The 15,190-nt window shown below is 45.1% G+C and overlaps 1 protein-coding gene across 1 annotated transcript in view; it reads left to right on the top strand.

Moving 5' to 3' along the window:
- Positions 1-15,190, top strand: part of HVCN1 (hydrogen voltage-gated channel 1) — a 36,035-nt gene that overhangs the window by 19,778 nt on the left and 1,067 nt on the right. The window contains exons 2-4 of the mRNA XM_006865420.1: positions 5,949-6,227; positions 10,509-10,613; positions 12,541-12,772. Of these exons, the coding sequence (XP_006865482.1) occupies positions 5,949-6,227; positions 10,509-10,613; positions 12,541-12,772 (616 nt within the window). The remainder of the gene's footprint in view (positions 1-5,948; positions 6,228-10,508; positions 10,614-12,540; positions 12,773-15,190) is intronic.

Genomic DNA, 15,190 nt, shown 5'->3' with positions numbered 1-15,190 from the left:
TTCCAGAGACCTGGAGTTAGAAAACCAAAAGCGGAGAAAATACTCAGCATTTATCAAGCTCAAAGAACTGAAGGAAAAAAATCAAGCCTTAACTTGCAATATTGAAGAATTCTATGGGCAAAACGGCTGATACAGAAAGCATCAAAAGAAGATGGAAGGAATATACAGTCACTGTACTAAAAATAAATGATCAATGTTCAGCCATTCCAAGAGGTAGCATATGATCAAGAGCCAATGATACCAAAGGAAGAAGTCCAAATTGCATTGAAGGCATTGGCAAAAACAAGGTTCCATGAATTGGTGGAATACACATTGAAATGTTGCAAAAAACAATTGATGCAGCGCTGGAAGTGCTCACTTGCCTATGCCAAGAAATTTGGACGACAGCTCCTTGGCCAACTGATGGGAAGAAATCTGTATTTGTGCCCATTCCAAAGAGGTGATCCAACAGAATATGGAAATCATCAAGCAGTATCATTAAAATATCACATGCAAGTTGAGTTTTACTGAAGTTAATTTAAAAATGATTGCAACAGTACATCAAAAGGAAGCTGCCAGAAATTCAAACCGGATTCAGAAGAAGCTGTGGAACGATGGATATCATTGCTGACATCAGATGGATTTTGACTGAAAGCAGAGAATACCAGAAAGTTGTTTACTTGTAGTTTATTGACTGTGCAAAGTCTTTAGACTGTGTGGATCATAACAAACTGTGGATAAGGAATTCTAGAGCACTTAATTGTGCTCATGAGGAAAGTGTACATAGACCAAGAGACAGTCATTTGAACAGAACAAGGGGATACTGAATAGGTTAAAATCAGGAAAAGTATACATCAGGGTGCTGTATTCTCTCACCATACTTACTCAGTCTGTATGCTGAGCAAATGATCTGAGAAGTTGGATTACATGAAGAAGAGCATGGCATCAGGTTTGGAGCAAGACTTCCTTAATCTGTGATATGCAGATGACACAGTCTTGTTTGCTGGCAGCAAAGAAGATTTAAAATACTTACTGATGAAGACCAATAACTACAATCTTCAGTATGGATTCCATCTCAATGTAAAGAAAATGTAAATTCTTACAACTGGACCAACAAATAACATCACAATAAATGGAGAAAGATTGAAGTTGTCCAAGACTTCATTTTTTTCTTGGATCCATAATCAATACTCGTGGAAGCAGCAGTTAAGAAATCAAATGACGTATTGCATTGGGCACATTATTTTCTTAAAAAATATATACTTTTTTTAAAAGTGAGAACTTGCCATTTCAACTATCTTTACATTTACAATCCAGAGACACCAACTATATATCTTTTATTGCACAACCATTATCACCATCCATTTCCAAATCTTTTTTACTCTATTTACTTCTTCTTTTTTTCCTTCTTTCCTTTTGCTTTTTTTCAATTTTCAGGAAATTTCCCAATGAGGGAATAAATATGCATTGTTTCCCTTCTAATACATGAAGAAAAAATTTTTCCTTTTTGCTTCTTTGTACTTTTTTCTTTTTAACTGTCTTCCCCATCACCCAAGTTAGCGCTTGTCTATACTCTACCCCAGTGACTAACTCTCCCTTCCCTCTCACCCCTGGTAACCATCATAGAATGACTGTTACAGACTGAAAACCTTTTCTTGACTTTTTACAGTTGTGGTCTTATACAACATCTGTCTCTTCATCAAAGAGGTTATTTTGAGGACTAAGGTGCTCCATAGTATTCTCAGCCACCTCATGTGCATGTGAAAGTTGCACAATGAATAAGGAAGGCTGTAGAATCGATGCATTTGAATTATGGTGTTGGCAAAGAATACTGAAGGTATCATGGATTGCTGTAAGAACAAACAAATCTGTCTTGAAAGGACTATAGTCAGCATGCTTCTTAGAAGCGAAGATGGTGAGACTTCATCCCTCATACTTTGGACATGTTGTCAGGAGGGACCAGTCTTTGAAGAAGGACATCATGCTTGGTCAATGGAGGGTCAGCAAAAAAGAGGAAGCCCTTCAATGAGATAGATTGACACAGTACCATCAACATTGACTCCAATATAGCAAATTTTTGAGAAAGATGCAGGACCGGGCAGTGCTTTGTACATAGGGTTGCTGTGAGTATGAACCAGCTGGATGGCACATCACAACAAACAACATTTGTATTCTTCTAGTCACTTAGCAAATATTTGCATGTTTTTGAGTGTTTAGTGCATGGCAGTGTTGTAGGCACTGGATATCTAGTAAAGAAGATAGATTGTTGTTGTTGTTAAATGTTGTCCAGTCGGTTCCAAGTCATAGCAACCCTGTATAGGGTTTCCAAGGAGCAGCTGGTTGTTTTGAACTGCCAACCTTGTGGTTTGAAGTCTAGTGCTGATCCTACAGTGTCACACCAGGAGTTAATAAACATTAGATAATAATCTCTGATGTGTTGTCAGAGAGCAATTAAGTACAAGAAAAACAAATGAAGCAGGAGAAGGGGATGGAGTATGCCTGGAAGCTGACCCAGCAAGGTGTCTCAGAGGGAGGTGCAAAGTAAGTCGAAGCCTGACTTACGTGAGGACTTCAGCCTGACTTATGTGAGCCAGCCGTGCAGACATCTGGGACGAGAGGGACTAAGTCTGCTGGAAAGCCATTTGAGGAGTTTAAGCAGGAGTGTAACATGGTCTCGTGTATGTTTTAGAAAGTTCTTCTGGTTGCTGAATGCATATGAGGAACAGGAAAGGAGGAATTACTAAAGTAATTCAAGCAAGAAATACAAAGTGATGATTGGCTTAGACCAGGGAATAGCAGTGAAGGGGGAGAAAAGGTCCTTTTGGGAATGTAGTTTAAAGACAAAGCTAACAGAATTTTTTGTTGTTAGGAACCTTCTAGTCAGTTCCGACTCTGAGCTACCCTGTATAGGGTTTCCAAGGAGTTGGGAAAATGTTTAATAAGATAATAAGAGATCAAGAATGATCCCAAAGTTTGGAGCCTAAGGAACTGGACAAATAAAATAAAATTGAGATGGAGCAGGTTTACGTGAAGAATGAATAGTTCTGCTTTGGACATGGTGGGTGTAACAGAGCCATTAGATAATCTTGGAGTGATGTTCTGCACGCAGTTAGAAATCCTTTCTGGAGTGCAGGGACTGGAAATAGTATTTAAATGTAGAGATGGTATTTAAAACCATGGGTGAATGAGATCCCCTAGGGACTTTGGAGAAGAGAGGTGGTCTGAGTTCTTGTTGTTAAATGCCATTTAGTTCCGAATCATACCAATCCTGTATAGGGTTTCTGAGGAGTGCCTGGTATGTTTAAACAACCAACCTTGAGATCTTAGCCCCAGAAATACTAATGTAAGACCAATACTTGAATGTAAGGCATTCCTCTTTAGGGATCCAACGGAGGAGGCTGGCAAGGAACGATCTTTGAGATAGGAAGAAAACCAGAAATATATGGCATTCCAAAAGCCAAGTGAAGGAGGGGTTTGAAGAAAAAGGAATGATTTCCTTTTTACATGTGTCCAGTACTGCTGAGGGGGTAGATGGTGGAGCTCATCAGTGGTATATAGAGATATCCATTCATTTTGACAGCTGTATAGTATTCCATCACATGAACAGATAAAGGTTAAGATATCATTCATTTATGTTTCAATGATCAACATGCAGGTGGTTTTAAAAATACTCTTCCAGTTTCAGTGATTACAATGAACATTCTTGAACATGCCCCTGATCTGGGCACATAGAGGAGGTTTCTCTTTGGAGACTATCTAGGGATGGAATTACTCAGTCATTAGGTGGGATATGCACAACTTCATCTCGTCGATAGAACAGCAAATTGCTTCCCAGCATGATGGTACCAGTAGATTTTCCCATCTTCCTTGTTCAAGAGACCCAGTTGTGTCATACCCTCACCCAGATGAGAAATGACAAGATGTGTGACGGTCACTTTAATTTGCATTTTTCTGAGTACTAGTGAGGTGAGCATCTTAGCCATCTGGGTTTCCTCTTACATTGACCTGTGTTTTAATAGGCATTGCCCAATATTTTTGCTTTGTAACATTTCCTTATATATTCTGGAAACTAAGTATTTGTCTATGAAATACATTGCAAATGTTTTCTCCTAATCTATGGTGTGTATTTTCACCTTGTAGGGTGTCTATTTGTTGGGGGCTGGTCTCACGAATACTTGTCATTTTGAAGCAGTCCAATCTGTTGATTTCCCTTGTATTTTTTGTTTGAAGTGGTTTCTTCCTGTCCTGAGGTCTGGAAGATACGTGCCTTGTATTTTTTTTTTTTTTAATGTTTTATTGTGAATTATATGATAGTTTAATGGGAGAGCATTAGCTTTAGTTTCATCCTATCGTATATCATTTCATTGCCATGATTAAACAATCCCTCCATGCGTCATCAAACAAACAAAGGTTATACCCCGCAAGCCTGCCCCTCAGTCATCAACATACAGTTCCTCTCCCTCTCTGGGTCTAGAGTCTCCAGCTGTTCCAACTCTCAACGTCATTTTCTCTGCCTCCATCTCTGTTGTCACTGTTTCTCTGGGTAGGGTCCCTGCACTATGCTCTTCTCCCTTGATGGTCCCAGGGACCTCCGCTTCTGGACTGCAAAGTCAACCACTCCCTTCCTTTTGCTACAAGACGTCTACCTTTACATTTCCAACCCTCACAGTCAGTCCTGGTAACATTTATTCACTGTTGTATCATGAGACCCATCTCCTTTCATCACTTGCCTTGTATTTTATGCTAAAGCTTCAAAGTTTTGTTTTATACATTTATATAGTTCACTGTTGTTTTTCTTTTTAAGTGCCATCAAGTTGGTTCTGACTCATAGAAACCCTGTATAGGGTTTCCGCGGCTTTAAATTTTTTATTAAAGCAGAAAACCTCATCTTTCTCCTGTGGAGTTCCTGGTGAGCTCAAACTACAAACCTTGTGGTCTGTAGCCTAGTGCATATCATACAGCATCACCAGGCTCTATTTTATTGCTAGAGCATCTGAGATTTATTTTGTGAGTGGTATGAGGTAGGGATCAGTTTTTGTCGTGTTGATGGTATCCTACCTCTGATCTATAATACTACCACCATCATGTCCCAAGTTACTCAGGGACACAGATCTTTTGGGAGCTCCCTTTTGCTCTTCTACTATTCCTATTGCCTATTCTTATACTTCTTGCAGTGAGAGTCCTGGTGTGTGGCACACTGTAGTATAAGCACTGGACTGCTGACCACAAAGTCAGCAATTCTTGAAACCCTATACAGGTTCCCTGTGAATCTGAACCAACTCAACAACACCTCACAACAACCCAACAAACACTAATACCAGAAAGTTTTCATCATTTTGCTTTATAAAAATTGTAATATTAAGGAGGGTAAATTGGACAAAAGGAGAATTATTTGTCTTTTGCTTCAACACCTTTTCTCTTTAAACAACTGCCCATAGTGTATTAAAAACGTCACTGACTGAATGTGAAAAAGTCGATTTGTCAACTCACCTTCCAAGAACCAATTCGTGACATGAGGGGTCTCATTGTGCTTTGGTGAAAGTCTGGGAACTTTTACTTTCAGCACCCGTACCCCTACCTAGCTAACTCTCACCTCCAGTTTTTCAGGTTGTGATGTCTCTGAACCATGGGGCCCAGCTCTTCCGGTAGTTACACATGGGCCTGTGTTAGGTATTTTGTGACAGGGTATAGAACCAATTCCATTGGTTACTGCCAGCCAGACCACAGACACAGGCCTGGTAGGTCTCAGTTTCCTGTTGCCTCACTGATTCCAAAAATAAACTCACAAGAAACCACCGTGACCTCATGGTCTCTGAGCTCCTGTGTTGCTCTGAGCAGCCCAGGACCATCTTTACCCTGCGGCCTGGCCTAGCTTTGATCTCTCTCCCCATCAGAGCACCGTGGGGTCAGAACGTTCCTATAGGCTCTTAGGGCCACCCAGCCTAAAGCTCTCCCTTTTGCACCCTTAGGCAGTCACCCGTAGGCCCAAGGTGGCGCCCGCCGAGAGGATGAGCAAGTTCCTGAGGCATTTTACTGTCGTTGGGGACGACTACCACACTTGGAACATCAACTATAAGAAGTGGGAGAATGAGGAGGAGGAAGAGGAGGAGCAGCCACCAACACCGGCCTCCACTGAGGAGGGCAGAGCTGCTGACCCAAGTGCTGCTGCTGGCCCTGACCCAGCACCCAGGCGGCTCCGAGACTTCAGGGCCACGTTGCGGAAGCTCTTCAGTTCTCACAGGTTTCAGGTAGGTGGGGCAGAGCTCTGAGACAGGCTCATAAGGCCGGGTGGGGCCATCGATGTGTCAAGTGCCCCACGCAACACCAGGCACACAACGGGCAGAGCTTCTGATGTCTGAGGGAAAACATTTCATAATAAAAAGACCATTAAAGGGGTAGTAGTAGCTCAGTGGCTCCATAGAGTAAGCACTGGACCGAGAACCAAAAGAGCATTAAAGATCCAGCAACAAACAAATAGCTGCTGAAGAAAATGTGGTGTATCCACACAATGGACTCTTACTCGGTCATGTCAAGCAATGGAGTCCTGATACCCGCTATCGCATGGGTGAACCTTGAAACCATTGTTCTGAGAGAAGTCGGTTACTAAGGAGCACAAAGTCTAGGATTCCATTTCTATGAGATGTCCAGGGAGAGAACAAGCTGGAGAGGAGGAACGTGGGGGAGGGATGCTAACAATGGATGTAGAGTTTCCATTTGTGGTGACAAAGATGCTTTACAAATAGAGAATGGTGCAATGCGGTGGGTGCATTTCATGCCGCAATGAACTGTACGCTTCAAAATAGTTACAATGGTAAATGTTACCTTACGTGTCTTTTAACACAATAAATTAACTGAAGAGCTCCTCTCAGAAACAGTGAGAGCCGGTTTTGAGGGGAACAAGGCCTAAGAATCCCATTCCACACAGAGACTCATCATCACAGGCCTCACCCTCTTCCTTTGTGATGTGATCCCAGAAATGGCCACCTGATTTTGACCCACTGCTGGCCTCAAGGTGTGGCTATGTGGGACTTCCGAGACTGGCAGCTGTCTACTGGGGTCAGTGTCTGTCCCGCCTCAGAGTTGGAAAGAGCAGATACAGGTTGAGTCTGGCCAGCCCTCACAGAACCTCTGCCCCCAGCCCTGAGGTAGATAGGCCAGAGTCTGGAAACATGTTTAAAGTCCCCGGAGAATGTAGGAGACCCAGTGACCTTAAGGAAGCGTGAAGCTCCTATTGGTCCAGTTCTGGAATGGTGCCATTTTGGGAACACTGAAGTTAGCCTCCTCCTAAACCAGAATCAACCATTCCTCTCAGTGTTGACGAATGACCCTTCTGCTCTTGTGTCTCCACCGCTGACTTTGTTCCAGGGTAAAACAGAAAAAAACATTTAATTGGGTCTTTTATTTCCTCTCATGTGGCTTAAAACACTGAAACAAGGCAACAGGCCAGCCCTGCCTGCATATCAGCTCGCTCCCTCTGTGGCTGTGATGGGAAAGGAAACGTGGTATTAAGTTGTTGGGATTGAAATCCCAAACCCTCAATTTCAGGAACAGAAGGAAGGAGCCAACTTCCTTCCAGCTGCAAGAGGGAGCCCTGGACCGCCCTCTTCAGGGTTCTCACCACCCCTGGCTAGGTCACAGGGTGACTTAGCCTCCTAGGGGCTGGCACCCTGAGCTAGGACCCCTGGGGACCCTCCTACTGAGAAAAGAGAAGACTGACTGTCATCACATACATAAAGATGGTTATTCATTGATTTGAAAATTGCATATTAAGCATCTACTGGTGTGGCGCTATAGAAAAAGCGCTGGACTGCCAGATGCAAGGTTGGCTGTTCAAACCCACCAGCCGCTCCTCGGAAACCCTATATAGGGTTTCCAACGTATACATATATTGGTGTATATATACATATACCAATATATACATATACCAATATATACATATATAAGGAAATATATATATATATGTAGTAAGGAGCACTGGTAATGTAGTGGTTATGAATTGGGCTGCAAACCTTAAGGTCAGCAGTTTGAAACTCCCAGCTGTTCCACAGGAGAAAGATGAGGCTTTCTGCTCCCATAAAGATTTACAGCCTTGGAAACCCTATACAGGGTTGCTATAAGTCGGTTCCGACTCCAGGGCACATAACCACCACCAAACCTATATAAAGTACTGGACTTCTAACCACAAGATCAATGGTTCAAACCCACCACCCACTCCTTGTAGACCCTATACAGGGTCGCTATGGGTCGGAACCGATCTGGCAACACTTAATAACAACAATACACACACAAAATTTACCACATAAACCATTTTTACATGTACATCTTAGTAACATTGATTACATTCACCATGTTTTACAACCATCACCACCAGGCCCAACAGTTTTCCATTGCCCCCAAAAGAAACCCAGTCTCCCTTCAGTGGTAGTCCCCATGCCCCTCCCCCAGCCTGATAACCACTAATTAACTTCGCTCTTTCTGCATTTGCCAAGTCTAGATATTGTGATGAAGTGGGGTCATACCATTTCACTGGACATAATTTCAAGGTTCCCTGGGTAGTAGAATGTGTCAGAACTTCACATCCCTTTATGGCTCAGTAAAACTCCATTGTATGGATAGACGAAGTTTTGTTGACCTTTTCAGCTGTTGATGAAACATGGACATTTGGGTCATAGGCACCTTTTGGCTCCTGTGAATAGTGCTATGAACATGTATGTATCTCAGGCCCCACTTTCCAGTCTTCTGGGTGTGTACCTAGAATGCAATTGAATTGAATGGCCGGTCATACATCAATGCTGTGTTTAAATTGTGAGGTGAGCCTCTGTTTTTACCTATTTGCTGTTACCTCAGCCACTGCTCCCATAGTTCCTCTGGAACAGAAAATATAGGTAGTCCTACTCTCCCTGGAGGGGCGCTGATATTTGGAAAGGCTCTCGGTACTGAGATGCTCCCAAGATCCCATGATTTAACCAGCTGCCTGAAGCCCTTGCCCCATTACACTAAGCTCTGAGGCTCAGCTCAGCCAGCGGTGCCAGGGAGAATTTGGAATTACCAGCTGCTCTGGCTTCCCAGCATTCTGAACGGGCAAATTTGGCCTTGGGTTTAGTTGACAGAATGGGTTGGGCCCTGGTGTCACCGTTTGAGGCCCTTGGGTGTGTCTCTTACTATCTCTGGGCCATGGTACTAGACCAAATGAGCTCTCAGCCCCTTTAGCTCAAATAAAACCAAAGATGGAAAAGGAAATACCAGAGGCTTCAATGGGTGCATGTGAAAACTTCATTATAAAACAATTAGCCATGCAGTTTTTATAAGTCACACCATAAAATACTTTAATTACTGCAATAATCAGAGCTAAGTTTTGAAACGGTCAAAAGGTTCAATAGTCTTGAGGCATAGACGTGAGCTTTTTCATTTAAACCTGAAACTACAGATGTTGCCAAGATAATGGCAGATTAATTTTCAGAGGTCAACATATATTGAACTGAGCATGTAAAAAAACCAAGGTCCTGGCAGGAGTAAGTGATGGTCTGGAACGAATGGGGAAAGAGAGGGGCCGCCCAGTGTCTTTCAGGACTCTTCCCATGGCTGCAGTTCCTACACCATCAACCGGACGCAGTCACCTCTAGCCCACCATCCATCCGACCACCATTAGTGAGGCCACTCACATGCCACTCTGTCAAGCCCACCCAGACACATGGTAGAAGGCTGCCTGGGAGACTGTCCTTCCCATTGCTGCTCTTTTCAGTTCTCCAGAAATCCAGGACTCAGTCTCCTACACCCTCCTGAGCACATTCATGCTGAGGGCTGGGTGTTTCATGTCTCTGAGCAGAAAGTGTCCTGTCTCTACAGAGGGGACTGCTGTTGCCCGTCACCTAAAGCAGGCAGTCCCCAGAGATACCTTCCAGGGCTCAGAACACTGAGGCTGGGATATCAGTTCTATGCATACCCTTGTAGGAAATAGAAATTTAATAGTTATTTGGTTACGAATTGGGCTGCGAACCTCAGGGTTAGCAGTTCGAAACTACCAGCTGTTCCGTGGGAGAAAGATGAGGCTTTCTGCTCTCGTAAAGATCTACAGCCTCGGAAACACTGTATAGGGTCTCTATGAGTCGGAACCGACTCCACGGCACATAACAACAACAACAACAAGGAATTAGCAGGATGATTTGAGAGATGCTATTTGACAAACAGTGAATGGGGAAGTAAAGAACTAGTAATGACTGAGGGGTCGGCTGCTGCTGCTGCTGTCGGTAACTGAGTGGTGCAGATATGTTCCAAGAGGACACGGAAGGCAGAGTCTGCTGGAAGGAAGCAGGCCCAGAGGACACTGGGAAGGAAGGCTTCTCTGTGGGAGAGACAGCTGGTCCCCCAGGCTCTCTGCAGAGTGCTCAGCCTACAGACAGTGAGTGACCTCCTCTAACCTCGATGTTGTTACCACATAGTATGAATCAAATGTTTCCAGATCAGCACTTGTAACTGAAAGCAGAGTCCCTGGTAGGCCTCACAGTTTCTGCCTTCTTCTCCTGCCACAGGTTATCATCATTTGCCTGGTCGTGCTGGATGCCCTCTTGGTGCTCGCTGAACTGATCCTGGACTTGAAGATCATCCAGCCCGACAGGAACAACTATGCTGCCAAGGTACTGTGTCAGCATCCATTGAGTTAATTTCTATTGTCCACACCAAAGCTGGACAGAGTGGGGCAGATAATGTCCACGCATGCGTAGATAATGTCCACGCACCCCTGTCCTGGCCAAAATGCACCCTTCCCTTTGGTGTGTGGATACATTTCTGTGGCTGCTCCTGAACTCGGGGGGTGTCACTTTCTATCTAGAAGCATTGTAACACCCTGAACAAAGTTAAGTGGGCTGTGTTAAACATAACTGCATGCATGGCAGAGCCAAGAAGCCCGGGGGCCTTCCCTCCATGGGCTTGTCCTTCATATTGCATCACAAGGAGGCCCTCATGTCAGGGGCCCACTAGAATGATGAGCTGACCTGCTGTCCAGAGATGCCTTTCTCAGCAGTGGGCACCATTCTGTCCACTGCTACTGTACTTGGATGCCACACAGAGCTCTGCCCAGTCGCCTCCACTGATGAGGCTTCTTGGGTCAGTGAAGGCAGCAGGCAGGGGATGGTGATAAAGAGGAGGATGCGGAAGGCTCCCTTCCTCATCTCATCTTCTCTCTTTCTATGAAGAAGGATTTCCTTCTTTATCTGCATGAGCATCTGTCTGCGTGTGTACATTGTGTGTGTCACCAGAGACTCAGGGTCTACCAGTGAATTACAGTCAATCATAGTCACTGTTTGATGCTCAAATTGTACCACATGTCCTCACTGTGAGTCTCTTTGAACTGACTGCTGTCCCTCGGACTCCAGAAATCTGGGAGTACCTCCTTACTTTCTGACATAAGATGCCCATGGTCTTTGTACAAACATCTGACTATGGACAGCTGCTACGTACCCTGACTTTGAAATGACTGAGTCAGTCCCTACTTGAAACAAATCCTTCGATACTACCCATACCCTTCACTGCTGTACAAGCAGTTTTTAAATCACCGAAAAAGCTTCGAGCCGTTTTTGCACCAAAGCAAGGCTAACTACAAACTCTACATAGACTTAAAGACACAGTTAGAAATGTGTCTTTATCTTATTCGTATGCCTGCCCTGGAAAGGTTAATGGTCTCTTTAGTGAGAATTTCAGTAGAGCTCTGGTAGTGTAGTGGGTTACATGTTGGGTTGCTAACCACAAGGTCAGCAGTTCAAAACCATCAGCTGCTCCGTGGGGGAAACATGAGGCTTTCTGCTCCCATAAAGATTTACAGCCTCAGAAACCCTGTACAGGGTTGCTGTGAGTTGGAACCGACTCCATGGCACACAACCACCAATCACTACCAGTGAGGACTCAGTGGGGTTTATAAACCTCAGTGGGGAACCCTTAAACCTACCAGCGTGATTGTTCCTAATTAGTACACATGGGTCTGACAGCATGGTCTTTCTAACTCTTAGGTAGTGTTCCATATTAAGGTACCATAATTCATCTGATGAGGGCCTTCCGATAGATGCGTATATTGTTTCTACTCTTTTGTTCTACAACTAATGTGGCAGCAAATATCCTTACCAGTCTGTGTGCATGTGTGAACTAAGCTGTTAATTCTTAGCAGGGTAACTGAGTCCTGAGGTGGTGCCTGCCATAGCATCAGCACTGGACTGCTAACTGCGAGGCTGGCCGTTCAAACACTATACAGGGTCACTGTGAGTCGGAACTCACTTCATGGCACTTAATGACAACAGTGCAATTGTTGGGCCAAAGGGTATCTAGATTTTCATTCTGACAGATACTGCTTGAGTGCCCTTCAAAGAGTAGAGCAGGGGCCACACTTGTGTCTCCCTTGTATCCCAGCACGGAGCATAGCACCTAGAACCCAGCAGTTCACTATTTGTTGAACAAGTGAGTTCTCCCCCTGCTGACTGGACGGGTGCTCTTGAGGTCAGCTTGACTGTGTGACCTGGCCCAGCCCTGCTCATAGCCCCGCCCTGCCCTGACCGCGGCTCCTTACCCCTCCAGGTGTTCCACTACATGAGCATCGCCATCCTGACCTTCTTCATGATGGAGGTTTTCTTTAAGATATTTGTCTTCCGCATGGAGTTCTTTCACCACAAGTTTGAAATCCTGGATGCCATTGTGGTGGTGGTTTCCTTCATCCTTGACATCGTTCTCCTGTTCCGGGAGCATGAGTTCGAGGCTCTTGGCTTGTTGATTCTGCTGCGGCTGTGGCGGGTGGCCCGCATCATCAACGGTATGTCTGCTGAGCCCACGGGGAAGCCGAGCCGCTCCTGGGCTCACCCCCTCGTGCTTCCCTTCTGGTCGCCGCCCCCTCCTCCTGCTGAGTCTGACAAACCTCAAGAGTTGGGAAAGTGTGAGCGTCACCATTGTGGCTGCAGTGTGCCCCTGCCGTGTGCTCTGAGAACTGCCTTCCTCGCTGGTTAACTCTTAGCAGATGGGGTGGGTTGTCACTGATCTGCCCTGCCAACATGCTTCCCAGAGCTTCTGGTTTTTAAATTTGGTGTTTTCACAATCAGCCCCACCTTGGGAGGTAAACCACCAAGCCCACTGCCACAGAGTCAGTTCTGACTCATAGCGGTGACCCTACAGAACACTGAATTGCCCCACAGGGTTCCCAAGGCTGTCATCTTTACAGAAGCAGACTGCCACACCGTTCTTTCTCCCTCACAGTGGTTAGTGGGTTCAAACCACCAGCCTTTTGGCGAACAGCAAAATGCTTTAACCACCATGCCAACAGGGCTCCTTTCCATTGGTCTAAACACCTTGTTGTTGTTAACAGCCTTGGAGTGGATTCCTATTCATAGCAACCTGCATAGGGTTTCTAAGGTTGTAAATCTCTGCAGGAGCAGAAAGCCTCCTCATCTTTCTCCTGAGGAGCCAGCTGTGGAGCTTACCTTATGGAGTCACTGGGCTCCCAAAAGAGGATCCCAGGGAGTCTTATTCTAGTCCAAGAAGCAGCCGTGTTTCTTTTGGGCTTTTACAGTGACAAGAGTGGCGGCCTGACAGTTCAGAGCCTCTCAAATGCTGTCCAGTGTCCTCAGCCCTTGTCACCACAGGGAATGACTTGGGCTTTGGGTACCGTAGCCTGAGGCTGGGACACTAACCTCTCCTGCTGAATCCTTGTGGCTCCCGCACTATCCCCTAGCAAAGCACTGTCCGTCTGCTCCAGGTGTGGGGCCTGTGGAGGGCTCTGCCTGGGTGATGCTGATTGGCTTTAAAGGTCAGTCACCAGCCAGTTCAGGTCTAGTGACTAAAATGAAGCCCACTGAGGACATTTCCTTGGACTGCTGGGGGAAATCAAGGAAACGTTTCAGTTGCTACTGAAGATGCTTATGCTGACTGGTTGTTTCATGACACAGAAAATACTCGGTAAAGGTTATACACAATGAGGTGCATGGACCACAAATATTAACCATGGTTCCTCCATCACTCTCTTCCCACGCTCACACCACTGTAAAATTTGCTTTTGTAGATGAAACCAGACACTGAAATTTGGTCTTGTTCTCTGTCTCTATGTTAGCCAACAGAAGGACTGCCCAGTGTCCATGCTCCATTGCTGAGAGCTCTGACAAGGCTACACTGTGAACCAGCCAAGGGCAGCTAGGCTGCCAGCCCCACAACCTCACGGCCACTCCCCTCTCTTGGAAAAGGATGATGCTTCCTGTTATAGGTCAAAGGCAGAGTCTTCTGAGGGAGGTGTCCCTTACCATCAGCAGCCTTGGGATAAGTAATGGACTGCTGAGAGGTCAACAGTTCAAATCTTCCAGCTGCTCCATGGAAGAAAGATGAGGCTGTCTGCTCCTTTAAAGCTTTCATCTTGGAACCCTAAGGACCAGTTCTGGTCTGTCCTAAAGAGTTGCTATGAGTTGGAATTGACTCAATGGCAGTGTTTGGTTTGGGTTTTTTGGGCCCCTTACTGGGCATCCAGGTACCATCTGATGAGGCTGATGACCTGTTTGTCAGCCAAGATCTAGGCTATCACTTGACAACTGGCCACAGCTGTGGAGGCCACAAACCAGGGAGTGTTCTCAGTCTTCGTGAGTACTGCTGCTGAGTGACGGTACATACTGTCATGACAAGTTCTGGACCAAGGAGCATGACTCTCACCCTGACAGTGATTGTTTTAAGAATTTCTCAACCTCTGTGGACTGAAGAGAAAGATATCACAATTGGGTGCGGAGTAGGTCCTTACCCTCCAACTTCCAATGCCTTTTAAGTTTTCTTACCTGTCACTACTCTTCTAGGTATAGCTGTAGTTATCTATGGATCTTCTGGATACATCTATAGTACCTATGTGACTTCTAGATACAGCTGTAGTAGCTATGGATTGTCTAGATATATCTGGTGTACCTATGTGTCTTCTAGATATAGCTGTAATATCTACGGATCATCTAGATGCATCTGTACTACCTCTAGATCTTCTAGATACAGCTGTCGTACCTATGTGCCTTCTAGATACAGCTATAGTACCTATGTGCCTTCTAGATACAGCTGTCATACCTATGTGCCTTCTAGATACAGCTGTCGTACCTATGTGCCTTCTAGATACAGCTGTCGTACCTATGTGCCTTCTAGATACAGCTGTAGTACCTATGTGCCTTCTAGATACAGCTGTAGTACCTATGTGCCTTCTAGATACAGCTGTAGTACC

Source organism: Chrysochloris asiatica, unplaced genomic scaffold (assembly GCF_000296735.1).
Source record: "Chrysochloris asiatica unplaced genomic scaffold, ChrAsi1.0 scaffold00078, whole genome shotgun sequence".
In the NCBI taxonomy this organism is placed as follows: Eukaryota; Metazoa; Chordata; class Mammalia; order Afrosoricida; family Chrysochloridae; genus Chrysochloris; species Chrysochloris asiatica.
This window is presented reverse-complemented; position numbering and strand designations above follow the sequence as displayed.